At 40.5% G+C, this 18,233-nt stretch overlaps 1 protein-coding gene across 5 annotated transcripts in view; it reads right to left on the bottom strand.

Moving 5' to 3' along the window:
• LOC105465664 (fibronectin type III domain containing 3B) overlaps positions 1-18,233 on the bottom strand; it is a 364,084-nt gene that overhangs the window by 277,777 nt on the left and 68,074 nt on the right. For 4 of the 5 annotated variants that reach the window (XM_011714222.3, XM_011714227.3, XM_011714244.3 and 1 more), the window contains exon 2: positions 13,040-13,178. In XM_011714222.3, coding sequence (XP_011712524.2) covers positions 13,040-13,150 — 111 coding nt within the window. In that variant the 5' untranslated portion in view covers positions 13,151-13,178. Of the gene's footprint in view, positions 1-171; positions 3,989-13,039; positions 13,179-18,233 lie in introns of those variants that run through there. The other variant, XM_071091244.1, reaches the window with a different exon arrangement.

Raw genomic sequence — 18,233 nt, 5'->3', positions numbered from 1 at the left:
TCAGGAAAGTCAAAATCCAAGCAGTCCTTCATCAATCTAAAACAAAGAAAACGACGAACTCATGAGCAACCAGGTATGGCATCACTGTTCACAGTAAAAATCTGCGTGACACTTAATTCTGTATTCCCCTTAGAAAACAGGAAAAGTAGAGGTGAGAGATTTAAGAAATACCTGTGGTCATTTTCTTTCCTTTTGAAGGATAAACTTTGTTTCTTTTGTCCTGGTATTACTCTGTAAATTCAGAATGAAAAATCACTTAATATGTTCAAATCTTACAAGGTTTTAAACTTCTTTAGTCTCAAAGCTGCCTCTAGGGTGATGTCATTTTTTAATGGAAACGAAGGATGGGGTTTGGGAAGAAAAGGCAGGCAGGCAAAAGGCCCTCTCCTAACTCCAGGGTGAGAATCCCACAGGGGAGGAAACTCTACTACCTCTACTATGTCTACCTACTACTACCCTCTACTACCCTTTTCTGGCCACCATCACCTCTCAGCAGCTGCTGACCCGCAAGGGAGCAGCCCTCCTATTGCCAATCTCAAGAAAAGAACCATTCCCTAAGGAAAAAAGGGAGACGCTGCTGTGACCCAGGCTGGGGCTTCGGAAGATTTCACTCCCAACTCCTTTTGACCTCCAGGCCTTCTGACACTACCACTGCTGTTTAGTCCTCAATTTTTCAGAAGCTGGGGAGCCAGAGGCACTGCCACCTTCTGGAGTTAATGTGGAAATCATGTAAGATAATGAAGAGGAACGGCCTCTATAAACTTTACAATTTACTACTGTGCAAAAACCTAGTCCCATCTCTTTCCCCAGCTGTTTACCTGAACAAGACTGAGAGGTAAGTCCAACCCAGGCAGCTCCACCTTTCCCAGAAGGCAGGATCTGAGTTTTAGAAAAAGAGATACGTGGGTTCGAATCCCAGCTCTGTGATTTGCCAGTTACAAGTACGTAACCTTTCTCCCCTCGGGTTTTGTCTATAAAGATGATTGCCGCCTTGCAGGGTGTGTAATTACTGGATGAAATAATGTGTGTAAGTGCTCAGCACCAGCCCCAGCACCTCATAAGCCCTCCCCAATGGTCACTAATCCTTCCCTCCACCTCAGCAGGAAGAAAGAGATAAAAATATCCATTAAAAGCCACTGTTTCCAACAATTTTAACTTAGTGTCCACAGATAACCACTCAAGTAGAAGTTGAGATTGGGCTGAGACTAAAAGCATTCTCGTGATCAGCAGGCTTCCAAAGTAGCACTTAAGACTGAGGTAAATGCCAAAAATTTTGTCAAACACTTAGCATTCTTTCAAAGTCCTAACTCTGACCTTTCGTACAGTTTTTAGATTGCTAAGGTATGGAAATCTCTGGAAGAGTCAACCTTACAGCATCTTTTGTCCTATATTTCCCTCTAGGTTTAAGAATAACTGTTAGAAAATGGGTCACTGTACCCCTCTAAAGATGGCACTCACACCTGGTGTGACACCTATCTTACTGCCTTGTTAATGGAGGCTCTTTAAAGTTCCAAGATTGGCCCAGGTGTGGTGGCTCATGCCTGAAATCCCAGCACTTTGGGAGGCCAAGGCGGGCAGATCACTTAAGGCTGGGACTCTGAGACCAGACTGGCCAACGTGGTGAAACTTCATCTCTACTAAAAATTTAAAAATTCGCCGGGCGTGGTAGCGGGTGCCTGTAATCCCAGCTACTCGGGAGGCTTAGGCAGGAGAATTGCTTGAACCAGGGAGGCGGATGTTGCAGTGAGCTGAGATCATGCCATTGCACTCCAGCCTGGAGGACAGAACAAGACTTCATCTAGAGAGAAAAAAAAAAGTTCCAAGATTGCTTGGAGTAGCATAGTGTGCAGAAGTAGTCAATAAAAAGTAGGAGAACTCTCATCCTGAGTAAACCACCTTAAAAATGAGAAAGCAAGAGACTGTGGGAAGTAAGGTGGATGTGGACACCGATCTATGAAAGGATGATGTCTTCTAACACCCAACTCCACCATCGATTCCCTGGGTCCTGAAAACAGACAGATATTATCCATATAGATAAACCCAGTATCTGATTTCCTATCACAAACCCTAAGAGAAAAATATGGATGCCATTCATTTGCAATTCATATTAATATTTTATAGTTTTACATTCAGTCACGACTAAAGCCATCAAGTAAATTATAAAGAAATCACCATTCTATAAAGATGTTTTCCATGTGACCTTTTTGCCAAGGTGATAAGAGTTTAAATGGGTTCTAAACAGATCCATTCTGGCAATATAAAATAAAAATTAAAAATTCGCTGCATTACTGTGGCCTATTTAACTACCAAACGACATCGCTAATTAAAGCACATCCTTCTGTATGTCATAGCTTCTCCCATGAACTAGAATGACAACTCAGCACTCCAATATAAAGACCATAGAAACTTCTGAGACAGTAACATGCTCAGTGATTAATGTTTCTAACCACTGCTTAGAAAACACAAAAACATTTTACTGTATTCCAGCCTGGGTGAAAGGATGAGACCCCAGCTCAAAAAAAAAAAATTATCAACTTCTGAGTGCATGAATATAACAACAACAACAACAAAAAGAAAAGGTTTGGTTAAGGCCTGGCACAGAGGGTCACACCTGTGTAATCCCACATTTTGGGAGGTCTAGGCAGGACGATGGCTTAAAACCAGGAGTTTGAGACCAGCTTGGGCAACATAGGGGGACTGTCTCTACAAAAAATAAAAGTAAGTAGCCAGGCCATGCTGGTACACGCCTGCAGTCCCAGCTACTCAGAAGGCTGAGGTGGGAGAATAGCTTGAGCCCAGAAGATTGAGGCTGCAGTGAGCTGGGACTGTATCACTGTACTACAGCCTGGGGAACAAAGTGAGTCTCAAAAACAAAACATATTAATGACCCTTCCTGAAAATTAAAAGCCATGTAATATAATTGGTCAATAACACAAGTCCATTTCCCTTCAAATCTAAGGTGTGGCTAACAAGAATTGATTTGTATTTTTTTAAACAGCCGAAATGGAACCTTAGTAACAAGTTTTCTGACATACTTTGTAGTCAACCTGCACCCAAAACTAGACCACATTTACCTCTGGATCTTTCCTGTCTCCACTTAACTGCCCAATTATTTGCAAAACAGAAGCCTTTGGAAGGGTAATTTGCTAAATGCAGATTGTCCATTTTATTCAAATGCTTGTCTACTATGCTGCAAAGAGCAGGGAAGGGGCAGGAAAGAGAGGACACCCAGGAAGGGAGGGCCAAATTATTCTTGTTAATCAAAGTGCTGAACACACCTGCAGCTCAGGTAAAACACATTCCCTCTCAGCAGATGATCTGATCTGACAGTCACCTGTTAAGGAAAAAGGCCCAGGGCAGGGAAGAAATACCAATGTAGGCATTCACACTAAAGCAGCACGTGTATATATATTGTTTCTTCTGGGGACGCACCATGTCTAGCTTCAAGTTATTGTAACATTAAAGCTGACCAGAAAATGACCAAGAGGCACCTAGTTGTGGCCAATGCCAATTTAAATGAGGAAACAAATATAATCTAAAGGCAGCTAAACCCAAGATTACCTAGATAAAACACTACAGCACTTTAGCAACTTGCTCCTTGGCAGGCTGTTTATTTTTGCATTTGGAAATGTAGGAGAGAGAAAAAAAGAACGAGAATGAGTATCTGCATTTGGAACTTGGAGATTAGTGTTACGAATTTTACGCAGCTTGCTTACTACTGTCATGTTTGGAGTGTAACGCATATATTTTATATAGTCATATGTTTAAATCAATCATTTGGACTAAAAAAGAAAAGAGTCTGCCTACATGAAAACGATTATGTGCAAACATATTCTGGATGCAGAAGTGTCTCATCTTAACACATTCTGGATGCAGAAGTGTCTCATCTTTTCCTCCTGTGTTTATATACTACTTTTACTGTACTATGAGATACATCAATAGCTATCACATCACATTCAACATGACAAATATACATTTTCAAAACAAGAAAAAGAGAAATCAGAGTTTGGAAATCTATCCAATTTAATCTTATTTTTTGTTAAAGTTAATATGGAAATGCTTTACGACTGGGCACAGTGGCTCACACCTGTAATCCCAGCACTTTGGAAAGCCATGGAAGGAGGATCATCTGAGCCCAGGAGTTCAAGACCAGCCTGGGCAACATAAGGAGACCCTGTCTCCAATGCATACATACATACATACATAAATGCTTTAAATAAAAATTCCTCATCTAGGTAATACCAGGAAAAGTTTACCCTTAAAAAAAAAAAAAAAAAAAAACTCTTTCAATAAATACTTAAAGACTCAATTCTTGGAAACTGTAAAAAAGAATATAAACACAAGTATTTGCATCTCTGCGCTTGGAATACTTTTACCTTGCATCTGTGTTTAATGTCTCCTAACTAGACTGTAAACAGTAAAACTATGGGATAGGATTGTTTCTTTTGGCCTTTCTAGGCTTTAGTAAATGTTCCATGTGGCACTTATTGGGGGCCTCAAATCCTAAAAACTCAAAGCCAAAAAACAAAACAGAAAAACTCACATGGGTCCTAACATGTAAGAGGTAAAGTTGAAATCCTTCTACAAAGCCACATGAACCAGCGCCCAGCCTAATTCATTTTACAAGTCATGGGGCAAGTAGACAACTAAAAGATTCTAAAACACATTATCAGTTTGATAAATAATGCATGTGCTTGAAAAAAAATCTTAATCATTTTTCTGTGTTTAAAATATGGTATGCATGAGCACAAGATGCAATTTAAAGTTTAAAAAGTTAAGAATTTCCAGATTCCAAACCAGGATGACCACAGAGTTCAGGCAGGCTTGGAAACTAAGTGGACAGAATAGGCACTGAAGAGGACATTCCCCATCAACAGCAAATGGCTGCAACTTCTGTGTCAATTGTTGCCAGGTAGGAAGGACCAGCCCAGTGTTATCACATCTTCTGTTTCTTGTTTTGTTTTGTTTTGTTTGAGACAGAGTTTCATTCTTGTTGCCCAGGGTAGAGTGCAATGGCGTAATCTCAGCTCACTGCAACCTCCACCTCCTGGGTTCAAGTGATTCTCCTGCCTCAGCCTCCCGAGTTGCTGGGACTACAGGCATGCAGCACCACGCCTGGCCAATTTTTTGTACTTAGTTGAGATGGGGTTTCACCATGTTGATCAGACTGGTCCTGAACTCTGGACCTCAGGTGATCCTCCCACCTCGGCCTCCCAAATGTGTCGGGATTACAGGCATATGTCTTCTGGTTTTTCCAGATAAACAGAAAAATCCAGAGTTTTATATAAATCTTCCCATTTTTAATATTGGTACTGAAATCCTTTTCTTTTAAACTAAAGGTAAAACAAAAACAAAAACAACACACAGACACGTACACCCATGCCTGTATGACAAAGGCAATAAGCTAGTTTTCAAGCCCTGATATAGATGAATTAAATCTGTTCATTGCTTTCATCCTTCATCCATTCAAAAAGACTTACTGAATGTTATTTCAGATGCCAGGCACAGCATGAACAAGAGAGACACAGTCCCTACCCACCCTGAGTTGACAAGGAAATCAGACAGCCAAAAATTGCAATAATTTGAAAACAATCATAACATTAAAATCACCTTAGAATTTAAAATTGCCATTATTCTGCAATGCAACGCTAACATGCCAGTATTTTACCTTAATCCTTCCTGTTGGAAAGGCAGCTCAATTTCTAGCATTTGAAGGATACTGACTACATCTTATATCTTATTATTATTGCCTTTGGCTAATTAAATTCTGAAGTGTCTCTCAACCCAGACAGCTCAGGGCTGCCATAATTATATGTCCTATGTTCTAATTATTGGGGGTGCCACATATAACAACACCCTCTGATAACATGGCATCAACATTTTCCTTTATAAGACTGAGATTCTGCATAGGCTATGCCGTTTTGGAAGCTTTTGTAGTGAGCAAAATTGGCAAAACTAACTTAGAGAGGTCTGAAAAGTCAGACCGCAGATCTGGATAAAATCACACCTTTTTTTTGTAGTTAAAAGGAGGCCCTCAAAGCAGGGGTTGCTGCCTCCGCAGCTGGAAAGTGGATCTGGTTGAGGGGTGCTTGTGATCTGCCCCACTGTGGAGTCGGTAATTCTGAGCAACAGGCATCAAGCGGAAGGGTGGACCGCCAGACTGCAGAATCAGAGGACAAATATACTCACTAACAAAGACACTAAATAACAAAAGTTCAAGCAAAGAGATCACCGACTATGCAGATAAGGTTTGTTTGTAGTACCCCTAATAGCTCTTCATTGCGTATGTAATCCCTATAATGTATTCTCCTTTAATAAAACAGAAACGGATTACTTGATGTACAAAGTCTGGATCATTCTAGCCTTCACTTCATTTTAAATCTGATCTGACCCAGGTTTTCAGCCTCCCCACAGATACTTTTCCTAGCCTGGTCTGTTTTCCTGCCCACCTATCCCAGTCCTCAATTCCTCCTCTGAACTCCTACGCACTGTGACACTCTACAATCCAAGCACTCTCCTGTGACTCAATGTATGTAAATACAGTCTCTTTTTTTTTTTTGGTAGGCCATATTTTGCTCCTCAACTAGACTGCTCATTCCTTTAGGGCAAGAACAGTGCCTTATTCATCTTTCTGTCGCCAGCACCTAATACAGTGCTGGCATACAAGACATTTGATAAATACTTATTAAAATGAACAAATCTATTATTCAATCACTCCTAAATTTAGTCATAAATCTTATCCTCTCATTCTTTTCCACCCCAATTTCAAAGGAGAGAAGCTGACAGTATCTTGACACTGGAGGGCTTTATAAGTTTGAGTGGTAGAGGAAACATGAATGGTAGTCAGCAATAATAATTTTATTTAAGCATTTGCCCAGCTTGTGCATTTCTCATGCATCTTGATGCTGAAGAATGTGATCCAAGGCCGAGCTTCCCCATACTTGGTTTTCCATACCCAACATTTGACCAGCCTTTCTACTTTCTAGCTCCAGCCTCAGCCCACAACAGGATTCTACCACAAAAGGAGCTCTTCTATAATGTTATTTAGCAATAATAGCTGCAGTCTCTTTCTTAACTGTCACTCCCATTCTCATCTGAATATCCTTCTTTCTCCTGGGTAATCTTCCCAAGAGTTGTTTATTCATTTTTCTACAATATACTGATGACAAACCTTCCTTTCTGTTGGGATTTCTGAGGAGGAGACAAATTCTGTCATGTAAGCAAAACTCTTCATGGGCCCCTGACACCGTGGCTCTCAGTATATTTAAGGAGTAAACCTGTGCGGTGACAGGATTTGAACTACTCAATGCAAGAAGGAAGCCATCAAGGAGAAGGTTATTAAGAAGATATCAACCAGAACAGAAAAGGTCACTGGATTACGAGGAGGGGCACATTTGATATAAAAGACATGCCGATGATGAGCACCATCTGAGGGTGGAAAGCTTTAATATGTTGAACGTACTATCTGGAAATGTGTATTCAAAAGAACGCTCTAGGAAAAAACTCTGGTTACATATTCTGTCTAGAGGAAACAAGGGCTTTCAAAAGAAGAAACAAAAGAGGGGAAAAAACTCTCTCCATGAAATGACATGCTAAGTGCTGATCAACAGGAATAGGCAAAGTCAAGAGAATTGGACATGATTGAGGCAATTGCCTTCTGCCTTCCAGGGTAAGTAGATGACACGTTATCCTGAGCTAGCAGGAGAGGCGGGTTTTCTGTATGTGTTTAAAGAGTTCTACTTTCTGAAGAAGAAGCATTAAAAACACTCAGCAATATTCTAGAAGAATAGATGAATTAAAAGAGGCAAGAAGGAAGAATAGTATGACAAATCATATACTAGATGTGCTCCATACGCTAAATGCTAGTCAGGTCAAAGAGGCATCTAATCCAATCCAGTTCCACTAGGAATTGACCCTCAGTGAATACATATTTAAGCAAAGTCACTAAGAATATAATATAAAGTGGCACACTACTCTCATGCAGGTCACAGATACCCTTATATCTTGTAAGTGTCACATGTTAAATTAACAAATCAGTAAACTCTGCCACCCTGTGTCAGCACTTCTGTTTTTAATCTAATGGTTTAACTGGTAGCTGCTATAATTCTTCAGAAATTATTAAAATATTAAAGCAATAAGAAAGTCAGAATTTGGGCTGATGTTTATTCTTTTGTGCTCAAAACTGGCTGCTACATTTTAAAATCACTAAAATGCAGAAGTCCATAACAAACACAGGTAAGTTAATATACCACTTGCTTCTGAATATGTCAACAAAGCCATCAATTTTCTGATTATTGAATGGCACTCATCATCATTTATATAGCCACACATTAAAAACTCAGGTTGAAACCTGATTTGTATAACTCAAGAATAGTATACAATTAGGCATATTAAGGGAAGCAAACTTTATTTAGCTAAGCTAGGCTGTAGTTACTCAGAGGTGGAAGAAATTAATAGTGATAAAAAGCAGAGATAACTTTATTTAGAAAATAATACTTCAAAATAAAGCTACTCAATATCACTTTTGGTTATATATACAAGAGAAACAAAAACATGTCCACACAAGAATCTGTGCATAGCAGCATTACTCATAATAGCCAAAAAGTGAAAATAACTCAGATGTCAATCAGATCACGAGTGGATTACTAAAATGTGGTAGATCCATGCAGTAAAATATTTGGCAATAAAAAAGGAATACAGTACTGTCACATGCTATAATATGAATGAACCTTAGAAATGTGTTGAGTGAACTGGGCAAGGTGGCTCCACACATGTAATCCCAGCACTTTGGGAAGCCAAGGCAGGTGGATCACTTGAGGTCAGGAGTTCAAGACCATCCTGCCCAAGATGGTGAAACCCCATCTCTACTAAAAATACAAAAATTAGCCAGGGGTGGTGGCACATGCCTGTAATCCCAGCTACTCAGGAGGCTGAGACAGGAGAATTGCTTGAACTGGGAGGTGGAGGTTGCAGTGAGCGGAGATCGTGCCATTGCACTCCAGCCTGGGCAACAGAGCGAGACTCCGTCTCAAAAAAAAAAAGATGTTGGGTGAAAGATGACAGACACAAAAGACCAAATGTTATGTAATTTTATTTATATGAAATTCCAGAATAGGCAATATCTACCTACAGAAACAGAAAGTAAGTGAATTAGTGGTTACTTAGGATAGGGGGAAGGGAGAGAGAAAATAGGAAATAGGGAGTGATCTCTCCAGGGTTCTTTTTAGGGTGATAAAAATGTTCTAAAATTAATTTTAGTCAAGCTTGTACAATTCTGTGAATATACTAGATTCCAATGATCGTATACTTTCAGTGGGTGAATGGTATGACATGTGAATTACACCTCATAAAGCTGTTAAATAAGGAAAACTCTTGTGTAAGCTGCTTCTGTTCACATTGTTTCTTGTTATTCATTTTTAGTTGATAACGCTTTTAAAAGTTTCATTCATAATGAGGATGACTTTTCTTTTTAGGAAAAGAATCATCCTTTTCACTACTGCCCTTTTCCTGCTACCTGCATAAAATGACAAACCAAGGTTTCCAACCTAATGTGACTTCAAATAATGAAAATTAACAGTGTGTCTTATTTGGAGAGCCATAAAGCAACAAAGAATCCTGCCAAGAACTAGTCCTAATTACATCCAGAAACCAGCAGAACAGAAATCAGAAGGAGGAGGGCTGTGAGAACTGAAGAGCTTTCTCATAACTGCGGTAGTTCTTTTGCATATATAGAAATGTTTAGAATGTCCTTTGCACAGCTGCAAAGTATTAAGAACCCTGTAAACACATACAAGGTAAGCTTCACCATACACACTCCTAACAGACATTTAGAGGCAGAACCCTATGGCCAGGGGATGGCTCTTTACAACAGTATGATGTGAGAGGTGACTGAGGTGCCACATACCTCAGGATGCCACCGCCAAGGGTCTGTTATATAGTGCCTGCAATGTCCACCCCTAGAGTCAATCCTGTGCCTCCAAAAGGTTCTTCTTAAGATGAAAAGGTGTTGCTTCAGTGAGAAAGCACAGTAAAAGCCTCAGAAAACATTCGTACAGATCCCTTTCTCTGGTATGTCCGCTGTAGCCTGATCCTTTAACATGGAACCACCTGAGCACTACACTACGCAGGCTCTTAAGGGCAAGCAGCAAATATCAGCAGGTGCCCAGAGCAAGCACTCAAAACTCATGCAGTCCCACATTCTGGGATCCTGTCTTGGAGACTCACCTCTGTTCTTTGTTCTTTTGAATTGCCGTCTATCCCTCTCCTTTCCCTACTTCCTCTTGTGTTCCTCTGCCACTTTTGGTTTTTCCTTCTCCCTCACTCTGTCTTCCCCTTGTGCCTTCACCTGGGTTCAACACACAGGCCCCAAGGCTCTGCCAATGCCCACTTAGGCCAATGCTAAATGTTAAAACCCAAAGGAAAGAACGGAGGCTTGAAAGAATGAGGGAGACACAGGATGGAGACTCTGGGAGCAGAATGAGGAAGAAAAATATCAGGCACAGAGGCCACTGCCTAGGCTTAGCCTCAGTGACATAGAGGCAATGACAAAACATGGTAAATCTTGGGATGGTCCTGCTGAGAGGGACATTTCTAACGCACTTTACCTACTTAACAATTTTGCCCATTACAGAAAAGTTAGAGTTAATGCCAAGTAACAGCTTGGAGCCAAGGATGTTAATGCTTCTAACACAATTAAACATATTTAACACAATTAAACACAATTAAAAAGACAAATAGTTTCTTCTTCTGAGATTTTTTTAAGTGTAACCCCACTTTTTCATAAAGCTTGATTATTTTGACCATTTATAAAACAGATACATTAACAGATTCTTCTTTTCTTATTAGCTTTAGAGAAAGTTTTAATAAGATTAATTAAAGAAAGATTTAATAAAAATGTGAGTTTTTTTTTTTTCTTTTTAGAGATGGGGTCTCACTATGTTGCCCAGGCTGGTCTCAAACTCCTGGGCTCAAGGGATTCTCCTACTTCAGCCTCCTGAGTAGCTAGGATTACAGGCATGGACCACCTTATCCAGCTTTGAAAGTATGATTTTATTAACCAAAATTGTTAAGCAGCTTCTGCTTAGAGTTGAGGTAAGATATGCAGGGCAAGCTAAATCACAGACATGTGGAAGAAATCATCAAAACATAAACATGGTGTACAACATGGATGGGTGGCCTCAGGTCTCTCGGCTACACAGGCAAATGGGAATGAGGTGACCACATCTGAGAGACCTAAGTTGTTTCCCAAGTTTACTCACATTTGACTAAATACCTTGTCTTTTTTTTCTTTGTATTAGTAATTCTTTTAATTGGTAGACCAAGCACTGCATCTTGAAACCATCCACAACACTCCGTAACCTTCCCGTGAACTAATGCAGCACAGTGAGCAGGAGAGCAGGCAGAGAATGACAGAGAGGCAGGCCAGCACTAACAAGGAAGGCTGGCAGCCAGGCAGCGTGATTGGATTTCACTCCAGGTGTGAGAAGGTGGCCTGAGGTAGGCTAATGACATCAGAAAGTTTTTATTTGGAAATAAACCTCAGGATCTATGTGGAGAATGCTTCCTGGTGGGGCAAAAAGTAAAGCAGAGAGACCTGTGAAAAGAGCTGTCCTACCCTACCCTAGTGAGATGATGGCGCAGGGTCCAGCAATGGTAGTGGAAATGAGGTGGATACGGCAGAGGATGGATTCAGCACACACTCCTGAGATAAAGTCAACAGGACACGCTAAAGACTGAAGAGGAAGATGAGAACACAGAGTGAAGACTGTAAAGTGAGGAATGGGCGGTAAGGAAGGAGAGGAAGTGGAGAAATACTGCCAAAGAGGGAAAAGGGGACAGGAGGTAGCAACTGGAGGGGGATGTGGAATCAAGTGAGGAGGTTTTGTTTTACTGGGTGGGGAGAGGTAAGATACTACTGTACGTTGCTGGAAGTAATCCAGCAGAGGAAGAGATTGAGGAATCAGGAAGGGAGATGTCTGCATCAGTGGTGAGAAGGCATGAAATGCATTCAACTAACAAACATTTACTGAGCACCTATTATACATTTTTTGTTCTTAAGAGGTTCATAGTGCAATGCAGGAGAAAATAATATAAATTATTAAGCAGCAAGGTCAGCTCCAACAAAGGTATATACAAAGAATTAATATACAATGATTGATAGAGTATGAATACACTATATGATATATTAGAGCAGGGGGCATGCACTGACACCAAATAAATGATTAACTTATTTGAATTATGAATATATTTTGGGTAAATATTTTCCAAGCACTTGCTCCCAATTCTACTTTTCACAAAATAAAAATTTGCTTTTATGCTTCTGAAGAAGGTACAAAGATAAAATATCTATTTAGTTATAAAACTGAGCAAGCCCAACTGTTGTAATAAAAATTTTTAATTAACATTAGAGGTAACAGTTCAATTCCTAATAATTTTTTAAAGTTTCACTTACTGTCTAAATTGTTTCCCCCAAGTGCTACCTGACTGAGCTCACAAATAACTTCTCGAGTTCACAAATAACTCTCTATTCCACAATGTTCAGTAACTAGTGACAAAGGAGATTTAGAGGGAAAAAAGTACCATGATTTTTGTGAGCTACACATTTGGAAGGACTAATTCCAGGAGCAAGGGTGGGTTCACAGTGTCCTGCGCGTCTTGCCGAGATCACTCCTGTGTGAAGCCAAAACCTGATCCTCTGAGCACGCAGCTCTGACCAACCAAGCAAACTCGTCAAGCACAACATGGCACGAATAAACAGCCATTTTATTTCAAAGACCTGTACACTATCTGAAAATGGCTCACTTCAGAAGTCATCCACTTTTCAATGTTTCAAGAATACAAACTGAATGAGGGAAGATTTTGTTCTCTAAAATCACAATATTAAAAAAAAAAGATACAGTAATTCTACAACAAAAACACTTACCTCTAGAAATGCTAAGGTTTGAAATCACAAATCTTTGGATCCCAAAGTAAATCAAATACTGCGTTACTGTTTCCCACTTAGACAATTTGACTTAAATTCCCCTCTTCCTACACCAACCTGCTGAGCTGCATCTCCATTCACCAAGTGGGGCATCATGGCTACCTCTCCGTTCAGCAATGGTGGCAGTTCCAGAGGGATTTGGTCGGTCATCATCATTGTGACGTACATTCATGGAGAACTTCCCTCAGCTGGCTTCCTGCAAGAGAACCACCACTTTTAAAAAAGTACTCAGGACCACAAAAATCACCTGTAACATAACAAGTCAGCAATCTAAGTGCTCCATCATGAAACCTAAGTTATTCTAATCTGAGAGCCCTGTATTACTATGTCAGGCCCCAAAGAGGGGTAGAACAAAGGCAAAGAAATAGCCTCAACTAGGAGACAAAAGACCAGAATCTCTAAGTGGCCATGTGAACATAACTTGCCTGTATCTCAGATATATCCAGGGAAACTTGTGCAGTCAGGCTTAAAGGTAGATTCCATTGTTTCTATTCTGTTTATTCCATTTATTCCAATGAAATTCATACACATTTTCAAAATAACACAAAGCCTACTTTCATCCCATAATGGTATTTGCCACCGTCATTTAGCTTTGCAATACAATAGAAGGAAAATAACAGTAAATTCCTATTTACAATTATAACTTATTCCTTAAGAAGTGTTTACATATTCTTCAATTATGCCTAAAATATATGGCAAAGATGGACAAAGGAGAAACGAACAAATATAAATACACACAGACACTCTCACACAATTTTAAATGATCTGAGGAACAATTGCCATATAGCCCACAGTTAAATTTATCATTCATAATAGAGTCCCCCAAATTTCAAATTCAAGGACGTTTGGTCAATGAACCCTTTAATTCCTAATATTCAAATCAGACAAAATAATGGGGCAAATTTTTAAACAATTGCCTCAAATATGTCTCAGGTAGATATGACAGAAATAAAATACTTATTCTCATTCTTAAATACCTCCACTCTAAATGTTAAATATATGTCTCCTCCTTCCATCCCACCCAAAAAAAGCCCCCTCTCTTGGAAGTATCAAAAGATATATAAAAGCCACCCAAGAGATTATAAACTTTTTTATTTTAAATAGGCAAAATTTTACCTGTTTATTATACACCCATTTGGAGAAACGAATTGTTTTAAGCAACAAAAAAAGAAGTCTTATCCCAACCAGAAAAGCAAATTCTATAATAACAGGCCTTATAATTCGGTGTTAATAGTACCATCATGCTGTTTTATGAGGCAATTACTCAGTTCCTAAGCAAATAAAAGTACCAAGCCCAAAGTCTGATAGTTTATCCTCATGAAAGAAAACAGATTCTTTTACAATTAAAACTAAGATAGTCCCCGTTGACATCATCATGACTTAATTGTTTGAACTATGAATAGGTCAAATGATGGAGAAGAAATCTAATGTCTATTTCAATTTCATTCCTAATATTCTTTATCTTGCTAATAATGCATGAGAGAAAAATGGCTATTTTCTCAACTTGGTGACACTACACAGGCCTATCTTTTCCTTTTTTTTTTTTTTTAAATGGAGTCTCACTGTGTTGCCCAGGCTGGAGTGCAGTGGCACGATCTCAGTTCACTGCAACCTCCACCTCCCAGGTTCAAGCGATTCTCCTGCCTCAGCCTCCTAAGTAGCTGGGATTACAGGCGCGTGCCACTCTGCCCAGCTAATTTTCGTATTTTTAGTAGAGACAGGGTTTTGCCATGTTGGCCAGGCCGGTCTTGAACTCCTGACATGACCTCAGGTGATCCACCTGCCTCGGCCTCCCAAAGTGCTAAGTATGATGTCTCATTTAATGTTTCTTCGAAATGGCAGGTTGGATTAACAGGGCAGTAATTTACATTAAGGGGTCTGAGTATAAGCATCTAAGAGTGGAGAAGCACTTTCACCTCTTCTTCCCCCCTCCTTGGGCACTCGCTATTGAGGCTGTGGTGCAGACTGTGGCTCTGTGTCTCCTCTGCATCCCCTCTGCTACATTAGTGAGTGCCAAAGCTCTCTCCCGCTTGGCATGGTTCTGACATCTCACAGGTGAGTCTAACTAAGGATAGAAGCTCTTCTCTCTTATCCAACAAGGCAACAGGAGTAAACCCATTTCAGGGCCTCCCCCTAGGTCCTTTCAGCCTCCATGGGTCCTTCTATTAGGCCAGTGTACAGTAAATAATGATACAGGTTTAGAGAGTTGAAATGGGAGGAGGGAGATGAGGGTCCTTAGGACCTGCTTTGGGGTGAAGCTCTTTATACTCCATGTGGTCCAACCCATCTAACCAAAGTTTTTAACACTTGGATTTGCAGCTCATATCCAATTAATGGTGCTATTTCATTCCTATTTCTCATTGTTTCTTGTGTGAGTCCTGTGGGGGAGTGGGGAGGTGGGACTGAGAAGACAGTTGTGATCTGGTACAAAATTTAGGCATCCCTGGTCTCCTGTCTCTAGTACCGAAGAATGTCTCAACACCAACAACACATCTAACACTAACAATTCTAACCTTCTGGTAGGCATTGTGTTAGTTAACAGGACTGCTGTCAATGAGACATAGCAATCCAAGCCCGCTAAACAGCACACGTGTCAGTCCTAAGCAGGGCATTAACTCCAGGTTCTGCAAGTGTGGGATAAGGTAGATGGATCCCACAGACCCAGGCCTACAAAGGCCTTACAGAAGTAGGATAGAAGAGTATGGGGACTGACACAGATGTGCAAAACCATCTCTTTTCATAAGGGATTTTACCCCCAAAAGAAACCAAAGAAGTCCACTGGCACAAGGAGATCGTTATATTTGCTTCTGAAAACGTCATAGGCAACTTTAGGTGAGATGCCTGAAAATTTTGCTCTACTACATGACGGACTTTCCACCCATACAGTGTTCAGTCGTTACCAGAAATGACTGGGAGGGAAGTGGAGGAAGGGGAAACAGGGAAGCTGTATGTACAAACACTCCTGAGAGAGATACAGTGGGAACATATGAATATCATACACTCCTAAGCTTCAACTCCACCCAACAGTCACACCATTAACCATGGCGAAAACAGGAGAATTAATAAAGTGAATGAATAAAGGCCACTGTGAACCCCACCAGTCTCACTCAGCCATAACCAACGTTGCTGATCTTCTCCCTCAGCCACCAGCTTGCTAGAATCCAAGGCCTTCTTTGTAATCCCCAACAGTTTCACCAGATAAACCAGACTTTCCTGACAAGAATATAAGGTAACAGATTCAGTTAGATGGGGCCTACATGCAGCCAACAATGTTTAAATCCCCATTTCTATGCTCCATGCACACACAGAGAATACTTTTATTTGCCTAGAATGCAAGAGACATAGAAAAAATGAATTATTTCGAGGCAAGGAACTGCCCAGCTACTTAAAAGGCAACTGCCTGCCAAGCTGTCCCTTAAAGTGATCATAGAATAGAAACAACTTAGTCCATGCTCCATAGAAAATAGACTAGAGACAAGGCAAGGAGGAAAAGTATAAAAGCATGAAAGCATAAAACTTAGGCTTCACAGCAGTATCTTTCTGGTTATTCCCCAGGCATGAAAAGGGAAACGTAGTGAGTGTTCCTAATAGAAAGTCACAGATTCAGGTTGTGAACTGGGGAAACCACACTGCAAAACCATCAACAGTTAAAGCAGGTTAGGTAGGGCCAGGAGGCCTGGGAAGGCTTGTCATGAGCAGTCATCACTCCATGGTGACAGCAACCCAAAAGTGAACCTCCTCAGTTTTAACCAGTAACTGAGACAAAACTACACATGGACTTAACTCTCAACAGGGTGGCTCAACTCAGCTGTGAGGAAACCTTGGGAATACCTACCTGACGCGAGCCGACAAAGCTTTTCAATGGAATTAAAAGAGGAAGCAATGGATGTGGAAGGCTTTTAGCCATACAGTTAACTTTAAGAACCAAAGCTTACTCTATTTGTTTGTAATGATTCTGAATGGAAATTACACATGTTCTTCATTAAAGAGCAGGCTGGCCATAGATTTTTTTATTAGGGATTTCAGGACAGTTTATAAGAATAATGTGTTCAGTCATAAAGTGATGGATTAGGATGTCACGGAAACATTTTGACCTTACATATACAGAGCTATTATCACCCCACCCCTACTTAAGTTTTTTGTTTTTTGTTTTGTTTTTATCGAGACAGAGTCTCGCTCTGTTGCCCAGGATGAAGTACAGTGGCGTGATCTCAGCTCACCACAAACTCCGCCTCCTGGGTTCAAGCTATTCTCCTGCCTCAGACTCCTGAGTAGCTGAGACTACAAGCATGTGCCACCATGCCCAACTATTTTTTGTATTTTTAGTAGAGACAGGGTTTCACTATGTTGGCCAGGCTGGTCTAGAACTCCTGACCTTGTGATCCACCCGCCTCGGCCTCCCAATAAGTTCTTATGCTGAATTGTAATGTTTTTTCTTTCTCTTTTCTTCATTAACCACACTCCCTCCAGTCTCAGCGCCTTTTCCTAAATTTGCTGTCTTAAATTTTCTTTGGGCTGGGCAGCCAGATTGTCAGTTACATACACACACGGAGAGAAGGAGTCCCTGAATACAGTTTCGGAAGTTCCCTGTGTGCTTTGTGCAGGCTTCCTTTTCACCACCAGGTGATTGTCAGCTGTGAAGGTAGCTGAGCAGGCCAGATGTGTGATCTCTCGGTAACTGCACTATAACTCATTTTCATCTCAGTCAAAAAGGCTCAGTAGAAACCACCCTGACTAAACACTTATTTTCTTGGTCTGGGTTCCTTCTTCCCTAGACAGATGTGTATCTGAGCTGGCCAAATCTATCACAGGACTCAGGCATTTTGGTCAAGGCTATACCACATCCACACTGTCCCCCAACACACCACAGAGATGTGATAATGAATCCATTCTTGAAATCAATTACCCTTTACAAATGAAGAAATGCACTGCAAAACTAATAAGAAAAAAACAGAAACTAGATCATCTCTACTACAAGGCATTTATTTGTCGAATCCTATGGACTTCTCTTTCCCCTTCACAGAGCACCAGGGTTTCTCTCCTATTCTTTATTTTGTTTGTACCCATACTTCCATTTCAAAGAATTTGGTAATAACCACAGGCCCTCACAACCTCTCCCCCTAACCACACATAACACTAAAACCACAAGTGCTTCACGCCCAGCTAGTTCTATTCTTTTGATTGACAGGGAAAGGCTGCCACGTGGGCACTTGAGATTAACTTCTAGCAAGACCCAGCATTTCCAACAACC

Source organism: Macaca nemestrina, chromosome 2 (assembly GCF_043159975.1).
Source record: "Macaca nemestrina isolate mMacNem1 chromosome 2, mMacNem.hap1, whole genome shotgun sequence".
Taxonomy (NCBI): domain Eukaryota; kingdom Metazoa; phylum Chordata; class Mammalia; order Primates; family Cercopithecidae; genus Macaca; species Macaca nemestrina.
The sequence above is the reverse complement of the archived record's forward strand: the minus strand, read 5'-3'. Positions and strand labels throughout refer to the sequence as shown.